Source organism: Aquarana catesbeiana, linkage group LG09 (genome assembly GCF_042186555.1).
Source record: "Aquarana catesbeiana isolate 2022-GZ linkage group LG09, ASM4218655v1, whole genome shotgun sequence".
Classification (NCBI taxonomy): domain Eukaryota; kingdom Metazoa; phylum Chordata; class Amphibia; order Anura; family Ranidae; genus Aquarana; species Aquarana catesbeiana.
The window spans coordinates 49,204,431-49,229,843 of NC_133332.1; the positions used below are offsets into that span (position 1 = coordinate 49,204,431).

The 25,413-nt window shown below is 44.2% G+C and overlaps 1 protein-coding gene across 2 annotated transcripts in view; it reads right to left on the reverse strand.

Annotated features, from left to right (window-relative positions):
* Positions 1–8,607: 8,607 nt before the first annotated feature.
* The window catches only part of APOM (apolipoprotein M), a 43,887-nt gene continuing 27,081 nt past the window's right edge, over positions 8,608–25,413 (reverse strand). For both annotated transcript variants that reach the window (XM_073598459.1, XM_073598458.1), the window contains exon 6: positions 8,608–8,699. In XM_073598459.1, coding sequence (XP_073454560.1) covers positions 8,677–8,699 — 23 coding nt within the window. In that variant the 3' untranslated portion in view covers positions 8,608–8,676. The remainder of the gene's footprint in view (positions 8,700–25,413) is intronic.

Here is a 25,413-nt window from a genome sequence, read left to right on the forward strand (position 1 = left end):
TATCTATAGGGGGATCAACATTCATTCTGAGCCAGAGGTCTAATATTTAATATCTGCGGTTCGTACAGTTTATATCTACACATTGTAATTACAAAGGTACGCTACTCTGCACGGTTAATATTATTATTATTTTCTTTTTTAACTGTTGTATCGATGAGTTTTTTTGTTGGAGCTGTGAGCAACTTTATAGTTATAAAGTGGATGAATTTTCACACTGGCTGGTACAGGTTTATCAAACTATGAAAAGTCAAGGACTGCTACCGGATTATCTTCAGTCAACAGTAGAAGACATTAGTCCAGTTGTGTGTTTATTCGAAAACCATTAAATGTTTTTTTTTACAACACTGCTAAGTATTATTCTGTTAACCTGTCCTTAAAGTAAACCCACTCTCATCCTTTCTAAACTACTGCCATAGGGGTTATCTATAAGGATATACATGCCTCCTGCATGTATCTTTACCTGTCAAATGTCTCCCCTCTGTCTGTTATGAGACCAGAAAAACTGCAGAGTCTGTTGGTGGGTCTGTTGTCTGGAGCTCGGTGGGTGGAGTCGTGATGTCAGTAGACTCCTTACCCACCTCTACACTCCCCTTGTCAATATGCATTTTCTCCTGTGTATTTCTTACACTGAACTTTTGCTATGATCTCTAACATCCAGTGAAAAGACAGGAAAGTAACCACATGACTTCAGCATGTCCAATCATGCTGAGGTGTGGAGCAGCCAATCCTGGGAGAGCTGGAGAAGAAAGTAGGAGGGGATGGGAAGTACACAGAATGCCTCTCTCAGGCTCCTGCATGAGAGATGTAAATCACTTGTCACTTACAGCAAAGGTGAAGAACTGACTCCTATTTCTCTGTGTGTCAATTTTTATTTTACTGAAAAAAGATGAGGATTGCTCAGAGCTGGATTAACTCTTCGTGGCAAAACTGGGCACAGATGACATGAAATCCTATACTGTACATGGTACAAGCCCTAATTAAAAAAAATGTTTCTGGATTTACAAACAGTTTAAAGAATATGTAAACCCAACACTTCATATTCCTGATATGTGGCTACTGTACCATGTACTTGTAAAAAAAGTCTCCTGTGCTCTTTGTATTGCTTCCTTTGTGTGAAATTCCTGGTGTTCCTGACAGTTCGTCTGCTTTCCTATTAATAACTGACCACATTAGGCATGAGAGCACAGCGTAGTCAGTTCCACAGATTGTTTGTTATTTAAATAAAAATAACAATTGCATTTACAACCACTTTAAACTGAATAGGCTGTTTTACAAGTTGAGTGTTTACATATACTTAAAGCTGGGTTCACACTTGGTGCAGATGCAGCTCACAGCAAGGGTGCGTCCTTGTTCTCCGTTTCAGGGACGAATCAGGCCAGAATATTTGCCTGAATTTGGACCTGAAATGGAGCCAAAGACACATAGGACCCCTGTGCAATCCACTCAGCGGCCACCAAAGAGATGTGTGAACCGGCTCTATTGAGAGCCGGCACTCTCCTGTCATGTGAACTGGATGCGGGGAAGCCCACATTCCAATGCGCACTAGTGTGAACCCAGCCTTAAAGTGGAGGTCTGCCCAACTCTGCAAAAATGAAAAGCCAGCAGCTACACATACTGCAGCTGCTGATTTTTAATAATAGGACACTTACCTGTTCTGTTGTCACCGCAGCTGATGTTTCCATTTGCTCTCGGGTGCTGCCCACATTGTCGGTGAGGGAACACGATAGTGAAGCGCCGGGTCCCTACTGTGACTGTGCATGCCAAAGACATCACAGCGCATCCTCTACTGTCCCAGCGGCTGAGGGAGGAGGAGGGGGGAGCTGAGCGATGACATCATTCGTCGTGGCCCGGTCTCCCGGAAGTGGGGACAAGATATCCACACCCCCCCCCCCAAAGCAGGGGGGAGGAGACAAATGAGCGGAAGTTCCACTTTTGGGTGGAACTCCACTTTAAGTATAAGTCAGAGCAAACTAAAAAAAAAAAACAGATGGGATTGCTGCACAAAAATCTTTTAATAAAATAAAAACCAGAATTGACATCAAAGTTACATAGTATTCAAGATTGAATACATTGAATAATTTGTAACTTTGATGTAACTTCTGTTTTTTAATTCTTTATTAAAAGATTTTTGTGCAGAAATCCCATCTCTTTTTTTTCTATATTATGGCCTTCCTTTGGGAAGGCCTGATTGCTTTGCACTTATGTTCATGACCGATGTGCGCCTCACCCTCAGAACTATATATATATATATATATATATATATATATATATACACACACACACACACACACTGCTCAAAAAAATTAAAGGACCACTTTTAATGAGAGTATAGCATCAAGTCAATTAGACTCCTGGGATATTGATCTGGTCAGTTAAGTAGCAGGGGTGTTTGGTAATCAGTTTCAGCTGCTTTGGTGTTAATTAAATTAACAATAGGTGTACTAGATGGGCAACAATGAGACAACTTGCAAAACAGGAATGGTTTTACAGGTGGAGGCCACAGACATTTTTTTTCTCTAGTTTTGTCTGGTTTTCACTAGTTTTGCATTAGGCTAGGGTCAGTGCCACTACTGGTAGCATAAGGTGATACCTGAACCCTATAGAGGTTGCACAGGCAGTCAAACTCCTCCAGGATGGCACATCAATATGTGAGATTGCCAGAAGATTTGCTGTGTCTCCCAGCACAGTCTCACGAGCATGGAGGAGTTTCCAGGAGACAGACAGTTATGCCGCGTACACACGGTCGGACTTTTCGTCTACAAAAGTCCAACGGACGCTGACGGACTAAAGCTGGCTGGTAATCCGATCGTGTGTGGGCTTCTCCGGACTTTCAACGGACTTTTTTAGCCTCAAATCCGACGGACTTTAGATTTGAAACATGCTTCAAATCTTTACGTCGTAAGTACGACGGACCCCGAAATCCGCTCGTCTGTGTGCTAGTCCGACGGACAAAAACCCATGCTAGGGCAGCTATTGGCTACTGGCTATGAACTTCCTTATTTTAGTCCGGTGTACGTCATCACGTACGAATCCGTCGGACTTTTGTGTGGTCGTGTGTAGGCAAGTCCGTTCGTAAGAAAGTCTGCCGCAAGTCCGCCGAAGGTACGTCGGAAGTCTGTCGGACAGGCTGTCGGACTTTTGTAGACGAAAAGTCCGACCGTGTGTACGCGGCATTAGTCTAGGAGAACTGGACAGGGCCATAGAAGGTCCTTAGCCCATCAGAAGTACCTGTATCTGCTCCTTTGTGCAAGGAGGAACAGGATGAGCACTGCCAGAGCCCTACAAAATTACCTCCAGCAGGCCACTGGTGTGAATGTCTCTGACCAAGCAATAAGAAACAGACTTTATGAGGGGGGCCTGAGGGCCGACGTCGTCTAGTGGGCCCTGTGCTCACTGTCCAACACCGTTAAGCTCGATTGGCATTTTCCATTGAACAACAGAATTGGCAGGTCCGCCTCTGGCGTCCTGTGCTTTTCACAGATGAGAGCAGGTTCACCCTGAGCACATTTGTTAGATGTGAAAGGGTCCGGAGAAGCCATGGAGAATGTTATGCTGCCTGTAACGTCGTTCAGCATGACTGGTTCGGTGGTGGGTCAGTGATGGTCTGAGGAGGCATATCCATGGAGGAAAAACAAACAAGATATTTGGGGGGCACACCCTAAAAGATGCATTAAAGATGGTGCAGCCATAAGACCATACAACAGAACAAAATATTACAGCGCACACATGCAACAAAGACATTTACCTCCTGCAAGGCTTATTTAAAACACCTAGACATTTTCAAAAAACATTATCAAAAAATATGGGGATTTGGTCACACCATAATGCTATATGGTGCTTAAGCCCACTTACTGCGACAAAGTACCCCATGATTAGTGGGTCCTACACTATCCATAGACTTGGAGATCCTGCTTCTCTGAACCATGGGAGCAATACACTTCTCTATATGGGAGAACTAGAGGACTCCACCCATGACACAGGTGGACACTAATGAGAGGCACTGATGAGGGAGTGGGGTGCTCCTCATCAAAAAATGTTTTTTTGAAAATGTCTAGGTGTTTTAAATAAGCCTTGCAGGAGGTAAATGTCTTTTTTGCATATCCATGGAGGGACGCACAGACCTCTACAGGCTAGATAATGGCACCCTGACTGCCATTAGGTATCGGGATGAAATCCTTGGACCCATTGTCAGACCATACACTGGTGCAGTTGGTCCTTGATTCCTCCTGGTGCGCGACAATGCCTGGCCTCATGTGGTGAGAGTATGCAGCCAGTTCCTGGAGGATGAAGGAATTGATACCATTGAATGGCCCCCACGCTCACCTGACCTAAATCCAATAGAACGCCTCTGGGACATTATGTTTTGGTCCATCTGATGCCGCCGGGTTGCGCCTCAGTCTGTTCAGGAGCTCAGTGATGCCCTGGTCAAGATCTGGGAGGAAAAACCTCAGGACACCATCCGTTGTCTCATTAGGAGCATGCCCCAAAGTTGACAGGCATGCATTCAAGCACGTGGGGGGCCATACAAACTACTACGTACTATTTTAAATTGCTGCAATGAGATTTCCGCAAAATGGACAACCTGCTGCATCATTTTTTCACTTTGATTTTTGGGGTGTCTTTGAATTCAGCCCTCTGCAGGATGATAATTTTCATTTCCATCAAACGATGTGGCATCCTTTTGTTCCAAACACATTACCCAGTCCATATCAGTATAGATATCCAGCATGATATTTTCCCCATTGAGATCTGATGAATTGAACTGAATTCTTTTTTTTTTTTCATTTAGTACATCTTTGCAATACATACACATTTTCCCATGAGTATCCTAAAAAAATAACGCTAGTACAGAAAAATACCCATTGCTCTGCCAGAAATCCAGTAAGCGACTAACCTCCTTTTTCGGCTGGCAGTGCTGTCCACTCTTCCTGTTGGACTAAAGCAGGCCGTCTACCCCCCCGTCTCTCTTCACATGCATACACTGATTTTTATTCCCAGCAAAATCATGCTGCTGCCTTGACTCCCAAGAGCATGCATATGCACTTTTTTTTGTAAAGGGCTTTCAGGAGATGTAGTTCTGGGGGATGTGCCTATAGCAAGAGAAACTGAGCTCCCAGCATCTGTCTGTAACAATTTTTTCAAGACTAGTGACTAGTAATTAGGGATGAGGTCAGGCAACACCATGGTGTCTAAAGCTATGGCTTATAGAATGTCCAAGAGTCATAGATACAGTATCTAAATAGATATATACATATAAAACTAACACAGTCTAAGAGCAGCCATACATGCATTGAAATTGTTTTAGCAGGGACTGACTGAATTTGGAAGCTGGTTGTACAGACATCGATCTACTGCTCAACTTCTGTACAATCAGCCTGTTGAGTTTTTCCTGATTGATCAGTGCTGCTTGTTATAGCCGGTAGCACTGATCAATGTATTCTGATGACAGGGAAGTTTCCCCGCTGTCAGAATACAATACCACAGTGGGGAGGATTCCCCCATCCACATTGAATTGGGTTGAACGAAAAAGAATGAATAATGTATTGTCTCCTTAAAGCTAGCCATACACTAGTAGATTTTCGAACAAACCACCAATGTCATTTAAAAGTTTTGCTTTTAACATATGATTTTGGATTGAATGGACTTTCCTGAACGAGAACCACATTCACTGTTAGAAATTTCAAGAAAAATTATCCATCCTGCGCTTTTGAATTGTTTCATCACTGTGGTCGAAAAAACGAATGCCAAAATAACCTTACATCAATTAGAAATGTTTTTTTTTTTTTTTTTAATGAAAATCTACTTTAATGAATATCTACTGTATGGCCATCCTTATCTAGTACATGAGCCGCAGTTGTCAGCAGATTCAGGTTATAACACAGAGACAAGGCAATGGGAAACATGACTCACACCTGACTAATGTAAGGGTTGGGGCTGATAATATACATGCATCTCACCCTCCTATTCTATATCTGGAACTCAAAGGGCTGGGTTACAGGAATGGCATGTTATAGACCTTCTGTTCTTAGAAAATCTTCAGACATTCAAAATTCCAACTGAACACGGCTGTTATAGAGGTTTTAAAGGTATAATGCCGTGCAAAAGTATAAAAACTATTACCCAGTGCCAGTCCAATTTTTATGGGGGAGCTAACAGGACCCCTACCCTGTGATACTGAGATACTCACTTATCAATAGTTGAGAAATCCAATCAGACCACTATAGGACAGGAATTGTGTCAAAGGACACCATGTAACAAAATATCAGGGGACAATCTAAAACTGAACAAAAAGAATAGAGTAATGGGACTTTTAGATGCTGAAACCTCCTAATGGAATAATATCTGACACAGTGATGTATAAAATACCAAATTTATTAAAAATACATAAAATGTTTTATACCATTTAAGACGTGTAACAAAAATATGAAACAGCAAACTCTGTATACACCCGTAAACAGCCCCTACAACAAGGTGAACAATTGCCTCAATAGTCACATTATGTGTAATCATGATCATGATAAACACTCAGGATCAAGGTATGAGAAAAGAGACACACCCCAACGCGTTTCGCATGGAAGCTTCTTCGGGGGCTTTCATTGACAGAGAGGTTGGTGTACTAGAGCTGATTCAGTAAGTAGAATTTCTGGGAAACCTCAAAAGAGGTTCCCACCAGGGCACTGCAGAATGGGTAAATTGTCTGTCTCAATCATGTAGGTCTGGAACCAGCCCAAGAGAAGCTGTCCCACATCAGAGATCCCATACACAGGAAATGGCGATTCCAAGCTAATTTGATCAAAGTTCTGCCATACTGCACTGGGAGAACCTGTGGATCCTCATTTGGAGGTTGCTTTCCATAGGGAATGTGCTGTTATTGTGACACCAGGAAAGGAGCCTTTTGCGGTTGGCTTTTTGATGTTTTCTGCCATGGTTGAACATTTAACATTGTGACCATATCAGCATTTGGAATCTGCTCATTACCTTTGCAGTTGTTTATGGCTATACTGGGGAGATTTCTACCCAGTGCAGCATGGCAGAAATTTGATCAATTTAGCTTGGAATTGCCATTTGTTGTGTATGGGATCTCTGGTGTGCTTTGTGGGACATCTTCTCTTGGGCTGGTTCCAGACCTACACGATTGAGACAGACATTTGACCCATTCTGCAGTGCCCTCGTGGGAACATGCAATGCTTCTTTTGAGGTTTCCCAGAACTGCTACTTACTGAATCAGCTCTAGTACACTGACCTCTCTGTCAATGAAAACCCCTGAAGAAGCTACCATGCGAAACGCGTTGGGGTGTGTCTCTTTTCTCATACCTTGGTCCTGAGTGTTTATCATGATTACACATAATGTGACTATTGAGGAAATTGTTCACCTTGTTGTAGGGACTGTTTACGGGTGTATGCAGAGTTTGCTGTTTCAAATTTTTGGTACACATGTCTTAAATGATATAAGACATTTTATGTATTTAATAAATTTGGTATTTTATACATCACTGTGTTTCAGCATCTAAAAGTCCCATTACTATTCTTTTTGCTCTATTTAACCTGTGTTGTGCTGTATTTTGGCTGATATACGCTACTATAACCGGATAATCTAAAACTGTTTGAAGAGCTAAATTAATCCTGCAGATATGTACAGGCAGCATTTTTAAAATGTGCGTAGAGCCGCAAGTAAAAAAAATGTTGTTTTTTAACCACTTCCTTCCCCGCCCATAGTCAAATGACGTCCGCAGGAGGGATCTCCCATCTTGGGCTAGCGTTATATGATGTCCTCGGCTTCCCGGTCGTCTAGGGGGCGCGCCACCCCGTGGCTGCGATGTCTCCCGGGCACCCGCAATTGCCGGTAACAGAGCCGGGACGTGGATCTGTGTGTGTACAGTTAGAATCACTCCCTAGGTAACACAGTTAACCCCTTGATCGCCCCCTAGTGTTAACCCTTCCCTGCCAGTGACATTTATACAGTAATCTGTGCATTTTTATAGCACTGATCGCTGTATAAATGTGAATGGTCCCAAAATAGTGTCAAAAGTGTCCGATATGTCCGCCATAATGTCACAGTCATGATAAAAATCGCAGATCGCCACCATTACTAGTAAAAAAAAAAAAAATAGAAACAAAAATGCCATAAATCTATCGCCTATTTTGTAAACGCTATAACTTTTGCGCAAACCAATCAATATACGCTTATTGCGATTTTTACCAAAAATATGTAGAAGAATACCTAAACTGAATACATATCGGCCTAAACCTTTTTAAATTGGGATATTTATTATAGCAAAAAGTAAACAATATTGTGTTTTTTTCAAACTTGTCACTCTTCTTTTGTTTATAGCGCAAGAAATAAAAACCGCAGAGATGATCAAATACCACCAAAAGAAAGCTCAATTTGTGAGGGAGAAAAATGATAAAAATGTAATTTGGGTACAGTGTTGCATGACCGCGCAACTGTCATTCAAACTGCGACAGTGCTGAAAACTGAAAATTGGCCTGGGCAGGAAGGGGGTGAAAATGCCTGGTATTGAAGTGTTTAAATACCCCTTATCAAAATGAGCACAATAACAAGAGAAGTAACTGAAAAAAAAACACAGGGTTTTTATGGACACAATATAGATTTACATTCAGTCAGTTTATTGTTTCTTCCAAAATATAACCATACGGTATATTGAAGCTGTAAGCTCATTCATTCAGATGACAGTATTCTAAAAAACAAAAAGAAAGGAATGCACCATGTTACTCCACCATGACATGTATACACAGAATAGGTACAGTCTACAGACAGCATAGTGGCTAGCATGTCTACCTTGCAGTACTAGAGTTCTCCATTTGAATCCCGCCATGGGCACTATCTGCATAGACTTTCCGTGCTTGGTTGGGTTTCCTACTATAGTCCAAAGACATGCTGGTAGGTTAATAGGCTCTTGTATGATCTACTAAGAGTGTCCAAGATGGCTGCCCCCAGGGAGAAAAGTGCTATGTATATCAATTAAAGTGGTAGTAAAGTCTGGGTTGTGATTTATACCTACAGGTAAACCTCAAAAAAGGCTTTAGGTACAGTAAATATCTCCTATCTCCTACTGTTTAGGAGATATTTACTTTAGTAGCAGCCGGTGATGTCACCAGTGCATGTGCACTGCGCTCTCAATGGACGGTATTGAGAGAACTGTGCCACAGCCATGACTCCTGCGGCTCGGCCATTCAAATGGCCGAAGCCCGCAAACCCGGAAGGAAGCCCGGGTGAAGATGGAAGTCCTGTCAGTGGTGAGAGCGCCCTGCTGGAGGGCTTCGTTTTAAAGTAAGTCTGCCATAATGTGCTAGTATGTGGTAAATACCAGCACATTATGACATTATCCTGCAGGGGCCCAATTTATTTTTTTTCTTTTGTGGTTTACTACCGCTGTAAAGCTGAAGTTTAGGTATGGAAGCTTGGACCAATCTAAGCATGCATTTGCCATAACTGTAGGATCCTGGTGGGAGATGGATGGATGGAAATCACCGTGGTAGGCACCACTACTAGAGTGGTTGCTGCTACCTTCTGGATCTCTCAGCTGCACTTCTACTTAGTTAACAAAGGAACATGCTTGAACAGAAACATGCATGGGCACTATTCAGAGAACACTTTCCATTTTCTCAATGAATGCAAAGTGTTCTCAGATTGGAGGAAGTGGAGAACATAATGTAACTCTCCCACCTTTCCACCTTGTCCAATCAGAGAACTTTTTTATTGAGAAAACTGTGCCAAGACACCATAGTGGCTAGCATGTCTACTGTGTTCAGTAAGCTGCAAGGCAGGTGCCAAAGGACCCAGAAACTACTAGAGATCACTGGTTCAGCAGTGCCTACTAGAGTGATTTCCAGCTTCTTCAGGGATCCCACTAGGGTTGCCACCTGTCCAGGATTCACCCGGATAGTCCGGGCAACCCTAGATCCCACCAATATGGCACATACATATGTAGACTGGCCCAAGCTGGTCCAATGTGACTATATAAAAGTTGCCATACCTGGAATTCTTCCTTCATTATGAAATGGAAGTTTGTTCCAACTGCATCTTGAGAAGTGTTAACTTTCCCCCATACAAAGATATTTCACTTATTAGTGGCATTTGTGACTCAGTGATGCCTGCTTGCCTCGTCTTGTACCAGTGCTGTTTTGGCCCTGTGCCTGAACTCCAGTGCTTGAATACTGGCAGGATTTACATAACAGACATATACAGTACATACATGCCAGACTTTGTTAACCTTTTTACTAAGGGAAAAAACTCTTGAGATACATTTCAGGTCTTGGGGAACCACTGCTAAAATTGATAATATCTACAGCACATGTTACATTTGAATGAATAAGAAATATAATTTTTTTAACATCCTACTGCCCTATGCAACAAGATTGGTTTTAGTACAAATCAAGAAATTAAACTAATACCTATAATTAGCAAAAAAGAAAGGTGGGCAATGAAATATGTGGGGTCCCTTCATTGGTGGTCAGTTGAGAGGCCCCCTTACCCTGATGGCCATTGCAGTGCCACCTCAAGCTTTCAGTGGAAACTGGCCGCCTTACATTGATGGTCAGTGTAGTGCCTCCTTACATTGGTGGCCAGTGAAGAGGTGTCCACATACATTGGTGATCAGTGGAGAAGTGGCCCTTACATGTGTGGTCAGTGGAGAAATGCCCCATTTACATTCTTATGCCGCGTACACAACACACGATCGCATATTCCGACAACAAAATCCATGTTTTTTTTCCGACGGATGTTGGCTCAAACTTGTCTTGCATACACACGGTCACACAAGTCTTGACGGAAATTCCGAACATCAAGAACGTGGTGACGTATGACGAGCCGAGAAAAATGAAGTTCAATAGCCAGTGTGGCTCTTCTACTTGATTCCGAGCATGCGTGGAACTTTGTGCGTCAGAACTGTGTACACACGATCAGAATTTACGACAATGGATTTTGTTGTCAGAAAATTTGAGATCCAGATCTCAAATTTTGTTTGTCGGAAATTCCTACGAAAAATGTCCGATGGAGCCTACACACAGTCGGAATTTCCGACAAGAAGCTCCCATTAAACATTTCCCGTTGGAAAATCTGACTATGTGTACGCGGCATTAGTCAGTAATGTCCAATTTATATTGATGGTTAGAGAAGAAGGATCCCCTTACATTGGTAGTAAGAAGAAACATATCCCCTTTAAATTGGTGGTTGATGGGGAGGGAATCCCTTTCATTGGTGGCCAGTGAAGAAATGCCCAATTTACACTGGTGGTCAAAAAATGTCTCCTTTATTTCGGTTGTTGGCAAAGAAGGATCCCCTCACATTGATGATCACAAGAGAAATGCCCGATTTACACAGCGGTCAGAAGAAACATGTCCCCTTTACATTGGTGGTTGGTGGTGAAGGATCCCCTTTCGCCAGTGGTCAGTGGAGAAATGCCCTATTTACACTGTTGCTCAGTAAAGAAATGCCTTATTTTCATTGGTGAACAATGGAGAAGGACAGGGTCGCCTTAATAGCATCATGGGTCTCTGGGCAAAGTAATAAAGTGGGATGCATACCAGCTTGCCCCAATTTATGCACCTACTTTCAAGAATTAAAGATTAAATAGTTCATAGAAGTAAACATATATTTATTAGTACTTTCAATAAAAATAGATTTTAATTAATAAGAAAACATACCATCAATCAAAGACTAATCAACACAAAGGGCACAGTACAGGGCAAGAGGCAGAAGGACACAATACTGGGATCAGGAGGGTAAAGTACAGGTTCCAGAATGCAGTCTAGAATACGGCCATCCTGGGACTGCTTAGTAAAAAGCGTGACTGTCCCAGCAAATCCGGGACAATTGGCAAGTATGATGTAATGCAAGATTATCACGGGGCCCAAGTGCAAAGTGCTCAGGGCTACCCTTGCATTAGGATAGCCCTGGAGAGGGATCCACTTACATTGGAGGCCAAAAGAGAAATGTCCCCTTTACGTTGGTGGTTGATGGAGAGGGATCCCTTTACATTGGTGGTCAGTGGAAAAATTCTCCATTTACACTTGTGGTCAGTAGAGAAATGTCTCCTTTACATTGGTTGTTGATGAGAAAGGATCCCCTTACATTGGTAGCCAGTGGCAGAAAATACAAAATATACTTGTTGATCCTGCCAGAAATCATGTGCTGTGCATTCTGCAGAATTATCTCAGTCAGCATGATCATCTCTGACTAGTGCACCTCTGTGAAATACAGAACATCTCCCCACCATGTTACGGAGGTGAGGTGATCTGTAGTCCTGATATACTATCTTTCCTAGGGTGCCACTTCTATAGATGAACCCATAGGTGTGTGCAGCCTATTACATTAGGGTGTGTACCCCAAAGCACAAACACACCGAAGCATAGTAAACTGTGTAAAAGGAAGGGGCCAGTAAATTACACATTGACTAGCCCATGCGTCGCTTTCCATCCTGAAACATCTCCTGGGGGGGGGGGGGGGGCAGTAGGGGGAGTTGGCACCACACAGAGTGATTAGGGTGTGCCCAGGCACACCTGGCACACCCCCTGCACGCACACCTATGGATGCACCACAAAAAGGTGGAGGTTACCATCTTAGGACAGGAAGTTTGTTACTGGCAGGATAACAGAATATAGGAAATAAGACTGAGAAAAAAAATAATTCAGAAATCACATTTAAGGACAGGTATACTGCAATATATTACAGTTTTGCTCTTACAGGTACACTTTAGGTACAGATCCCTATCCAGCACCAGAAGCACTCTTGTCCCTCGTTGTTTAATCTCACTTGGCAGACTGTTCATATATAAATTCTGCCAAGGGGGCCATTTATAGTTGGATGGAATACAAGTATCTGTGTAGTGAAGTATGTAGCAGGAGTCCTATTTTGTGAAATAACCCTTTAAGTGCTCCAAAGCAGGTAAGACTTTCCCCTGATTGAAAAAAGTAAGAAACAATTTTGTTTTTTTAGCAAGCAATCAGAATCTGTCCTTCACTGTTCTGACTTTTCTAAACCAAAGAAAATGTCAATCTGATTGGCTGCTATGGTGGGTGCAGGTACTCATTACCCTTCTGCCACTATTTGGTGAGTCTCTGACCTGGAAAATGCGTGTGCACACATAGCTACATGCTTGTCCCAGGTCAATGACCGAGTAAAAAGCAAAGTCAATATAAAGATCACCATCCAAGCAGTTTCTTTCGAATCAAACTGCTTGCTTTATGGTGCTTTTCTTTTTGATAGTGTGGTTTCACTATCTCAATTTAATTTATGCTAATCATTAAAAACACAACCACACCCCACAGGTGAGTCAGTGGATTCTTTACCTCTCTATAAACAGTGTTCTTTCTCTCTTTTTTTATTTATTCAATATAAAGATCGCAGCCCCAAAGCTTGCACTTTCAAAAAAAACAGGTCAGCGACGCCACCTCCCAAGTTTGTAACTGGACTGGTAGAGGCTCTTAGTGGGCATCTTAGTATTGTGAGTATTAGAACTCAGCAAACTCAGTGAACTCAGCGATGGAGGCTCTGAAGAAGAAGGTGCTACCTTCGAAACGCGTCAGCCAGCAGCGGTCTGCACGTCTTGTCCATAGGTCTGGAGACTGCCATCGGTGGATTTACTACCACCATCATTAGACCATTATGCGTGATTTTCATCTACCCTTGTGAGTAGTAACTTTTACTTTTTCTTTTTTAATAAACTTTTTTAAAGATAATGCACAAGGCCGGTGCGCCCTCTCTTTTCTGTTTTTAACTCAGCAATGGAGTTGCGCAAATGTCGCAAGGAAATTGCAAGCAAGTTGCAGGTAAGTCGCACAATTTGGTGTCGCAGCAATGTGAACAGGGCTGGTCATGTGGTGGGACCCTTTTACATGTTGTGTAGCATCCATCTTCCCGCCGTGTTTTGGGGCCCACTGCGGTGACAGAAGGCCATGGCCCAGTTGCAAGTGCTACCCTTGCGGCCCTGGTAGTTCCGCCACTTCCTTTAGATGCAGGGGCAGCAGCCAGGGGTGTACACATGCCACGGCTGTAATGCTTTGATCCTCAGCCATGGCAGGAATGTTACTTCCTGTTGCTTTCGGCAGCCATAGCAGTGACATTGAACTGCTGTGGCGGTGATTAGAGACAATGGCCAGCTGCTCTGATATTCACTGTATGTCAATGCACCTGGCCATTGTCTCTGATCACCGCCACAACGGTACAATGTCACCATTCTAGTGTAGCCAGATACAGTGTCCCCAGTCACCACCACACCAGTCCTTGTGCCACCATAAGGCCTTGTTCACAAGTGCGGTACTCTCTGAATTAATTTCAATGGGCTGCCCTGTATGCCAGAAATGCACAAAAAAGGTGCCTGCGTTATTTTAAAAATCGCGCCGCACCAAAACACACAGTAGTAAGGTACCAGGTGTTTTGGCGCGTGCATGTTTGCATGATGCGTGGGGGTGCCATTAGGAATTAATGGCACTGCCATGCGTCTGCAAAGGGGCAGCACATTTTTGTGCATTGTGGGAGAGCACACTATTTTGCATGCATTCCCACAATGCACTGCTGTAAACGAAGCCTGTCATCCAGTGCATCTGGAAAGTATTCACATCGCTTCACTTTTTCCACGTTTTGTTATGTTACAGCCTTATTCCAACATGGATTAAATTCATTATTTTCCTCAAAATTCTACAAACGATACCCCATAATGACAACGTCAAAATGTTTGTTTAAAATCTTTGCAAATTTATTAAAAATAAAAAAATCCCATGTACATAAGTAGTCACAGCCTTTGCTCAATACTTTGTTGAAGCACCTTTGGCACCAATTACAGCCTCAAGCCTTTTTGAGTATGATGCTACAAGCTTGGCACACCTATTTTTGGGCAGTTCCTCCCATTCTTCTTTGCGGTAATGCACAGACATTTTCAGATCTCTCCAGAGATGTTTAATCGGGTTCAAGTCTGGGCTCTGGCTGGGCCACTCAAGGACATTCACAGAGTTTTCCCATAGCCACTCCTTTGTTATCTTAGTTGTGTGCTTAGGGTCATTATCCTGTTGGAAGATGAACCTTTGCACCAGTCTGAGGTCCAGAGTGCTCTGGAGCAGGTTTTCATTAAGGATGTCTCTGTACATTGCTGCATTCATCTTTCCATCAATCCTGACTAGTCTCACAGTTCCTACTGCTGAAAAACATCCCCACAGCATGATGCTGCCACCACCGTGCTTCACTTTAGGGGTGGTATTGGCCAGGTGATGAGCGGTGCCTGGTTTCCTCCAGACATGACGCTTGCCATTCAGGCCAAAGAGTTTAATCTTTGTTTCATCAGACCAGAGGATTTTGTTTCTCATGGTCTGAGAGTCCTTCAGACTCCTTTTGGCAAACTCCAGGCGGGCTGTCATGTGCCTTTTACTGAGGAGTGGCTTCCGCCTGGCCACTCTACTATACAGGCCTGATTGGTGGAGTACTGCAGAGATGGTTGTTCTTCTGGAAGGTTCTCCTCTCTCCACAGAGAAACACTGGAGCTCTGCCAGAGTGACCATCGGTTCTTGGTCACCTCCCTGACTAGGGCCCTTCTCCCCCGATCGCTCAGTTTGGCCGGGTGGCCTACTCTAGGAAAAGTCCTGGTGGTTCCAAACTTCTTCCAGTTATGGATGATGGAGGCCACTGTGCTCATTGGGACCTTCAATGCTGCAGAAATGTTTCTGTACCCTTCCCCAGATCTGTGCCTCGATGCAATCCTGTCTCGGAGGACTACAGACAATTCCTTGGACTTCATGACTTGGTTTGTGCTCTGACATGCATTGTTAACTGTGGGACCTTATATAGACAGGTGTGTGCCTTTCCAAATCATGTCCAATCAACTGAATTTACCACAGGTGGACTCCAATCAAGTTGTAGAAACATCTCAAGGATGATCGGTGGAAACAGGATGCACCTGAGCTCAATTTTGAGTGTCATGGCAAAGGCTGTGAATACTTATGTACATGGGACTTTTTATTTTTAATAAATTTGCAAAGATTTCAAACAAACTTCTTTCTCGTTGTCATTATGGGGTATTGTTTGTAGAATTTTGAGGAAAATAATGAATTTAGTCCATTTTGGAATAAGGCTGTAACATAGCAAAATGTGGAAAAAGTGAAGCACTGTGAATACTTTCCGGATGTACTGTATACTAATCAGATTATTTACATTACATCATATCTAAGAAACTGTAAAATGCTCCCTTTAAATAAACTGATTTGTCTGCTGGGTTACATGTGAACTCTTTGGCTCGGCTGTTATCTGTGGGAAGATATGACAATAATTGTCTTATTCTCATGGCTACAGAGTTTGTTTCATGTCTTGCCAGCAGGCTGTGGGCAGGAGTGTGTAACAAGCGGAGAGAACAAGAAGCACTGTTCTCTGCATGTCTACATGGGATTCTATGTCCAAATCTGAAAACATCTGATATGGGGAGGGTTGTGTTCTCCAACAGACAATGGCGTAGAGAGCACACACAGGGCTGGTGCAAGGATTTTTGACACCCTAGGCGAAACCCCCCTGGCTCCACCCCTGACTCCACCCCCTTTCCCCTGCTCATGCAAACCCCACCTTTTTAATGAAGTGCCCATCAAATGCAGCCTCACCAGCGCCCATCAATGCAGCCTCACCAGCGCCCATCAAGCAGCCTCACCAGCGCCCATAAATGCAGCCTCACCAGCGCCCATAAATGCAGCCTCACCAGCGCCCATCAATGCAGCCTCACCAGCACCCATCAAATGCAGCCTACCAGTGTTCATCAATGAATGTTAGTTGCTTCCATTCATTCGGGAGCTGGGATATAGACACAGTCCCCTGCCACTGCTGCACCTCTGACACTATGTTAGAATGGAGCGGTGGCTGCCTGCTGATGCTGAAACTTAGTTGCTTGATGCAAAGAGAAGAGAGTAGGAACACCAGTGGGCAGGCGCCCTAGGTAGCAGGGCGCCCTAGGCGGCTGCCTAGTTTGCCTAGTGGTAGCACCGGCCCTGAGCACACACATTGTGTTTTCACTGTTTTGTGTCGGTTGTCTCTTTGGCGCACCTTTAAGCAAGAACAACCACAGGGGTATTGGGATGCCACAAGAGTAATATCCACACCTCCCAACTTTTTGAGATGGGATTGAGGGACACCTATCAGCAAATGTATGCAGGCATAGGACACGCCCCTTGTCACGCCCCCTTAAAGGAGAACTGTACAAAAAAACAAGATTGGTTAAACTCACAAGTGCTTTTTTTTTACCACTACTATTCCTTTATATTGGCTTTTGGAATTTACAAATGCAGCAATTTAGAAATCAGATGAAAGGTTTAGCACTGGGAAACACTTTTTGATAGATAAAAAGTGCATTTTATATACATCTATATAGATCAGACCAAAATGAGGGACAAATGAGGAGGAATGAGGGACAGAGGGACATTGCTCCAAATTAGGGACAGTTGGGAGCTATGATAATACCTGCCAAGCGCCGTAGGCACGCTACATTTCAGCCGTACAAAGGGCGCAGAGAAGGAAGTTATTTTTTAAGGCACTTCTAGGTTCTGAGGCAATCAACCAATGCTCTCAGAAAGCCCTGGAGCCAGGGTGACGCTTGTCAGCTGTTGTGGCTGTGAATCAGGTGCCGCCTTTGCACCGGATATTAGAAGCAGAGAATTCTTGCTTTCATTAATAAAGTATATCTCTAGTCAAAACGTAGAGATGTGGAAAAATCAGAGCCTCTACCAGGTGTTTTTTTTTTTCCTGCTTGTTTGCAAAACTAGAAAATTAAAGCTGAACTATATAGATACACTATATTACCAAATGGTAATACCTGCCTTTACACGAACATGAACTTTAATGGCATCCCAGGCTTAGTCCATATTGAGTTGGCCCACCCTTTGCAGTTAAAACAGCTTTAGCTCTTCTGGGAAGACTGTCCACAAGGTTTAGGAGTGTGTCTATGGGAATGTTTGACCATTCTTCCAAAATTGCATTTGTGAGGTCAGGCACTGATGTGGACGAGAAGGTCTGGCTCACAACCTCTGCTCTAATTCATCCCAAAGGTGTTCTATCGGGTTGAGGTCAGGACTGCAGGCCAGTCAAGTTCCTCCACCCAAAACATGTCTTTATGGACCTTGCTTTGTGCACTGGTCCAAATCATTTGGTGGAGGGGGGATTATGATGTGGGGTTGTTTTTCAGGGGTTGGGCTTGGCCCCTTAGTTCCAGTGAAGGGAACTCTTAAGGCGTCAGCATACCAAGACATTTTGGACAATTTCATGCTCCCAACTTTGTGAACTTTGTGATAACAGTTTGGGGATGGCCCCTTCCTATTCCAACATGACTGCGCACCAGTGCACAAAGCAAGGTCCATAAAGACATGGATGAGCGAGTTTGGGGTGGAGGAACTTGACTGGCCTGCAACCCGATAGAATACCTTTGGGATGAATTAGAGCAGAGACTGTGAGCCAGGCCTTCTCATCCAACATCAGTGCCTGACCTCACAAATGCGCTTCTGGAAGAATGGTCAAACATTTCCATAGACACACTCCTAAACCTTGTGGACAGCCTTCCCAGAAGAGTTGAAGCTGTTATAGCTGCAAAGGGTGGGCCAACACAATATTGACCCCTATGGACTAAGACTGAGATGCCATTAAAGTTCATGTGCGTGTAAAGGCAGGTGTCCCAATACTTTTGGCAATATACGGTATATTTAGCCTTACTTTCAATTGAAATGTTTTGTTTAATATAGTGTATAAAGGACATGAATGTAGCTCTGTAATCTGTAATATATCATAAAATGTGTTTGTTAAACTCAAATAGTGTAAGTACCGGAATTAGGTCTGGTATTGATACTTATAGTCTCTGTACAGCAGAGCTGGAGTGTTATAGGAAGAAGCAGCACAAGGAGCCAATCAGTTCATATGCTAACAAGAAGCACTGTATAACTCTTGAATAAATAAAAAAAATGAAAACCATTATGCTCACAGGCCATACATTGAGCAAATCACCATTAGATGCAAAATCCATCTGATAGGGTGCATGGACATGTTTCAAGGGACATGCCCCTTCCTTGAGCTCTGAGGAAGAGGGCATGTCCCTCGAAACGTGTCAGCTACACCCTATCTGATGGTTATGCATCTGGTGGTGATTTGCTCAATCTGTAACGCCTGTGTTTTTTCTCTTTTTGTGAGTATAATAGTTTTAATTTTTTCATGTATTAAAGAGTTATACAGTAATGCACTAAGCTGGTGTGCCTTACTTGTATGTTTTACTTGTATGTTTGTTTTTAGCCCTGTTTTTTTCCCGAATTGAAGAGGGCAGCAAGGCTTCAGTGCCCACATTAGTGGTTCAAGTTGGTGGAAACCTACAATGGTCCATTTTGGGTTGTTCAAGGTGGAAGATCTGTCCATTTAGGCAGCATGAAACTTGGACTGCCAGGAAGATTGTCATACATGTAGCGCAGACTTTTTTTGCACATATATTCTCTGTGCCCTGTGTGTGGGCACTGCTGTGTCACACATGTCGCAGAGCCTGCCTTCTGAACTACACAGGTGCTGAGAGGAGGGGTTTCAGGAGGCGGAGTCAGTACAGGAATCTCTGTTTGCAGGCAGCAAGGTACCATGGAATATGTAGTCCTTAGAAATTGAGGAGAAGCTGCAAAGCATGCAGGGGATCCAGGAAGTTGTGGCAAGAGATGGCCAGCAGACAGGCAGCACTCACAACATGAAAGGGGATTTTTCAAATAACCTTATTGTCACGGAACGCCCCACACTCCGCTTGAGTGCTTCCGTCATATACCGCTTCCTAAGTTCTGGAACACGAGTCCAATGGATCTGGCTGTAGGAACCCCAAGAACTAGACAACACCAGTCTTGGAGTACATCAGAACTACCTTTATTTTGAGATCTCACAGACCTTTATACAGCAGGGATGACTCAAAGCTAACCTAATTAACATGACCTAATTTACTAAAAAATGTACCCAGACCAGATGACAGTCTTGTGGGCACCGAGCTTCACACATTAATACAATTAACAATACAAACAACAATCTCCCCCCTCCTCAGCCTAGACCATTCGTCTATTAGCCAGGGCTGGTGGCTAATGTGATCAGCTCTCTCAATTAACATAAACACATGTTGATAACACCAGCATCTCCTCACAGGATGTGTCCCAGCAGAATGAATCAGTCTTATCAGCAGGGGGCTGCTGGAGGAATCCCCCCTCCCTCTTCAGGGACACAAATATAGAGTAAGGAGTCCCCATACAATATATACATGACTGAGTCCGATTAATACAGTTCAGACTGGATTTCTCATTCACCTCAAATGCTAGGGCCCATAATCGGTGGGCAACAGGCTTGCACACAGTCCTCTCCAACAGCCTCCGCTCTGGCCATGCCCGTGACATTTCTCCCCTTTCGGCAGGAGACTAACACAGGAGGAGACCCCAGACGGGTTGACTCCGAAGTTAGTCCACAGCTCCAGTCCTCTACTGCCTGTACCCACACAGTACCCCAAACAAATCATCCCAAACAGTGCATTACTCACCCAGCCATCCTCTGCCTCTCTCAGAGAACATATCTGCCGCTGGGGAGAGGCCCGGACTGGCCCTTCTCCCTGGAATCCTTTCTGCCGCTGGAGAGAGGACAGGGTGTCTGGGCTCACTCCGTCATGCTGTTGGGGATCTGGGCCCACTGCCCAGCATCCCTGGGGTATACAGGTGGAGACTGAAGTCCCATCCACCTTCACAGGAAATCCATCCTCTGTTAGTTGAGGGCAGAGTCCAGCAGTCCTCGGCCCTGTTGCCAGCCCTTCTGCTGGAAACCCCACACCATCTGTTCCGGCTAACTGTTGGAGAGGGAGGCCGACTGCCCCGCCTCCCTGGAACTCTGTAGTTGTTGCCGGTGCTGGGCAGAGGTTGGTAGCACTCTGCCCTGTTGCCAGCACTTCTGCTGGGGACTCCGCATCCTCTGCTCCGGCTAACTGTTGGGGCAGGCAGCTGGCTTCCTCCACTCCCAAACTGTGTAGCTGCCATTGGGGAGGTGAGCCGGCTGCTTCCTTTTCCATTCCCTCATCTGGCTGCTGGGACGACATGTCGATGGTACTATCTCCCAGGTACACGGATCTTTGCTGGGGAGGAAAGCCCACTTCCTCCACCCTGGCCAACTGTTGGGGAGGGACAACACACACCTCCTCTCCCTTCTCCCCCTGTATCTGCTGCTGGGAAGTGATTGCCATCTTCTCACCCTGAGCCTCCACAATTGCTGCAGGTGTGGGGCAGAGGTCTTGGACCCTCTGTCCGGTTGCCAGCACTTCTGCTGGGGGTTTGCTAGGTGGTTCCTCCTCTACAGAAATGTCTATTAAATCCCCAGTCTCTGGAAGTGGTAAAAGTGTGGGACAGAGGTCTTGGACCCTCTGTTCAGTTACCAGATCTTCAGCTGGAGAAGTTTGTTTTAACTCCATAGATGCTGCTGGCAGAAAATCACATGTCCCTGTCAGTGTTGTGGGAGAAAGGCCGACTACCTCTTCTCTCAGGAAGGCCGAAGCCACTGTTGGTGCTGGGCAGAACACAGTGAACTTTGGCCCTGATAGCAGCTCTTCTGCTGGAGGCTCATCAGGTTGTTCTTCCTCAGCAGAAAAGTCTATCAAATCCCATGTCTCTGCAACTGATGTCGGGGAATAGGGGTTCACCATCTCCTGTCCATGGAACCCAGAAGATGTTATCATTTCTGGACAGAGGTTAGCAGAGCTCTGCCCTGTTGTCAGCACTTCAGGTTTGGGGACGGCAATCTCCGGATTTTCCACTGCCGATTCTCTGGCATGCTGCTGAACTTGTTCTAGCAGTTTCCTGTATGCCCTTTCCAGATGCTGTTCCTTCCTTAGCAAATGGTCCAGATCAGGTTTGAGCTCTGAGACCCCTGCAAGACCGAGCATAGACTCTCTATAGTCTCTCATGTCCTCAAGGTCAGGTTCCCCTTCATCGCCAAACATAAAAAGATCTGTAAGGTTCTCCCACAGCAATCCAGGGCCGCCAAAGTCATATCCCTCCGGAGAGCATTCTGTTGTCTCCCCTAAATATCCCTCCTCTGCGTGCCATTGCAGAGCCCGATATCGATTGTCCAGCTCTATCTCCTGCTGGACCAACCTGTCCAACTCAGTCACCCATTGCTCCTGGGGCTGCTCTCCCAGGAATGCCATCCGCAATGCCCGTTGGTCACTGGCCCGTTGCTCTTGGGTTGGAAAGCACTTGCCCTGTTTTATACCAGCGAGACGGAGGGCTGCAATCCAGAGCTCCACCCGAATCAGCTGCCTGAGCTCCAGGTATTCATCCTCAGACACAGTCCTGGTGTACGTTGAAAGGATGATCCGCAGCAGCCCCGGGAATTCTGATGCCAGGTCCATATCTCCGCTGGGGTGACTGAAGTCTGCTATGCTGATCTTGGATCCAGTTGGAGGTTTGGATGTCCCAGACTTCAGACTTCAGGAAGCTTTCCCGCTGCTTGCCACCAATGTCACGGAACGCCCCACACTCCGCTTGAGTGCTTCCGTCATATACCGCTTCCTAAGTTCTGGAACACGAGTCCAATGGATCTGGCTGTAGGAACCCCAAGAACTAGACAACACCAGTCTTGGAGTACATCAGAACTACCTTTATTTTGAGATCTCACAGACCTTTATACAGCAGGGATGACTCAAAGCTAACCTAATTAACATGACCTAATTTACTACAAAATGTACCCAGACCAGATGACAGTCTTGTGGGCACCGAGCTTCACACATTAATACAATTAACAATACAAACAACAATCTCCCCCCTCCTCAGCCTAGACCATTCGTCTATTAGCCAGGGCTGGTGGCTAATGTGATCAGCTCTCTCAATTAACATAAACACATGTTGATAACACCAGCATCTCCTCACAGGATGTGTCCCAGCAGAATGAATCAGTCTTATCAGCAGGGGGCTGCTGGAGGAATCCCCCCTCCCTCTTCAGGGACACAAATATACAGTAAGGAGTCCCCATACAATATATACATGACTGAGTCCGATTAATACAGTTCAGACTGGATTTCTCATTCACCTCAAATGCTAGGGCCCATAATCGGTGGGCAACAGGCTTGCACACAGTCCTCTCCAACAGCCTCCGCTCTGGCCATGCCCGTGACACTTATATTGTCAAAAATAACTGTTGTGCATATTGCTATTACAATGCTTATGTTATAAAATGAAAACATGCTGTGACCATCCTTTAAAGTGATTGTAAGGGCTCGTTCTTTGTTTTTACCTCCACTGTGCAGTTCGTTTTGCACAGAGTGGCCCCGAACATCCTCTTCTGGGGTCCCTCAGCGGCTCTTGCGGCTCCTCCCCGCATCAGATAACCCCCTAAGAGAAGCGCTCTCCCAGGGGGGTTATCTTTCGTGGGCGCTTCCGAGTCCAGCATTTGTGTCCATAGACATGAATGGCGGACTCGGCCCTGCCCCCCGGCGCCCACGTGATTGGATTTGATTTTGATTGACAGCAGCGGGAGCCAATGGCTGCGCTGCTATCAATCTATCCAATCAAGAGCCAAGAACCCCGGACAGAGGAAGAGCGCGTCTCCGCCGGGTGAAATTACAGGGCTCAGGAAAGTAAAACAGAGGGGCTGGGGAGCCGGTCACTGCCAGAAGTTTTTCACCTTAATGCATAGGGATGCATTAAGAAGAAAAAACACAAGGGTTTACAACCCATTTAAATATTGTGGTATGCAATGGCAATGCATTTTGAATCCTACCCCTAAGAAAAAAATTGGGTAATGTCCAATTTTGGCTATGTTGTGGCTATGTTGTGGTGTGCTGGCAGACCTTCCAAAATGAACAGCCTACCTTAAAGTGGTTGTAAACCCTTACAGACCACTTTGACCTACAGGTAAGCCTAGATTAAGGCTTACCTGTAGGTCCAATAAATATCTCCTAAACCTACACGGTTTAGGAGATATTTGCAAAAAGACAGGTACAGCTGTCTATGGCGCATGCGCAGCGGTGGGCAAATGGGCGTACCTGTACGTCCCCTTTAATTGGCGGGGCTAGGACACACTTAACCCCTTGATCGCCCCCTAGTGTTTAACCCCTTCCCTGCCAGAGTCATTTATACAGTAATCAGTGCATTTTTATCGCACTGATCGCTGTATAAATGACAATGGTCCCAAAATAGTGTGAAAAGTGTCCGATGTGTCCGCCATAATGTCGCAGTCACGATAAAAATCGCAGATCGCTGCCATTACTAATAAAAAAAAAATGAATAATAAAAATGCCATAAAACTATCCTCTATTTTGTAGACGCTATAACTTTTGCGCAAACCAATCAATATACGCTTATTGTGATTTTTTTTACCAAAAATATGTAGAAGAATACATATCGGCCTAAACTGAAGAAAAAAATAGTTTTTTTTATATATTTTGGGGGGATATTTATTATAGCAAAAAGTAAAAAATATTGCTTTTTTTCAAAATTGTTGCTCTTTTTTTGTTTATAGCGCAAAAAATAAAAACTGCAGAGGTGATCAAAAATTGCTGATCATCGCCATTACTAGTAAAAAAAAAAAAAAAATAATAATAAAAATGCCCTAAATCTATTCCCTACTTAATAGACGCTATAACTTTTGCGCAAACCAATCAATATACGCTTATTTCGAGATTTTTTTTACCAAAAATATGTAGAAGAATACGTATCGGATTAAACTGATGAAGAATTTTTTTTTTTTTACATTTGGGGGGGGGGGGATATTTATTATAGCAAAAAGTAAAAAATATTGTTTTGTTGTTTTTCAAAATTGTCGGCCTTTTTTCGTTTATAGCGCAAAAAGAGGTGATCAAATACTACCAAAAGAAAGCTCTATTTGTGGGAGAAAAAAGGACGTCAATTTTGTTTGGGTACAACGTCGCACGCAATTGTCAGTTAAATTGACGCAGTGCCGAATCGCAAAAAGTGCTCTGATCAGGAAGGGGGTAAAATCTCGCGGGGCTGAAGCAATTAATGCAATGCAAGGCAATGCATGTGCACTAACCCACTCCAACACAACTCCAAAATATAAATGAGCTCTTGTTTTTTTTTTTTTTTTTTTTTCTTCTCTTATTTGGTCAGCTTGGCCTGCATGAAAATGTGGAGAAGAATAGTTGGCGGGATGCTTGTTTTGTTTTGTGACATTTAACAAAGTTCTTGGTCTGCTGCACTCAACTGAATACGGGCTGCAATTTCAGGTTATTTTCTAGTTTCCATGAGATTGCGAGACGGCATCACTAACACAAGAGAAATGTTTCTGTCTCCTTTCTTTCTGCCGGTGACACAGAGCAGACACAGAAGTGAGTTCAGTGTTTTTCTCAATAGCTTATTCAAGTGCTCCTGGAAACTATTTTAAGAGCCATTGTTGTGATGAAAGCAAATGTTTATACAGAATATTTCAATCCA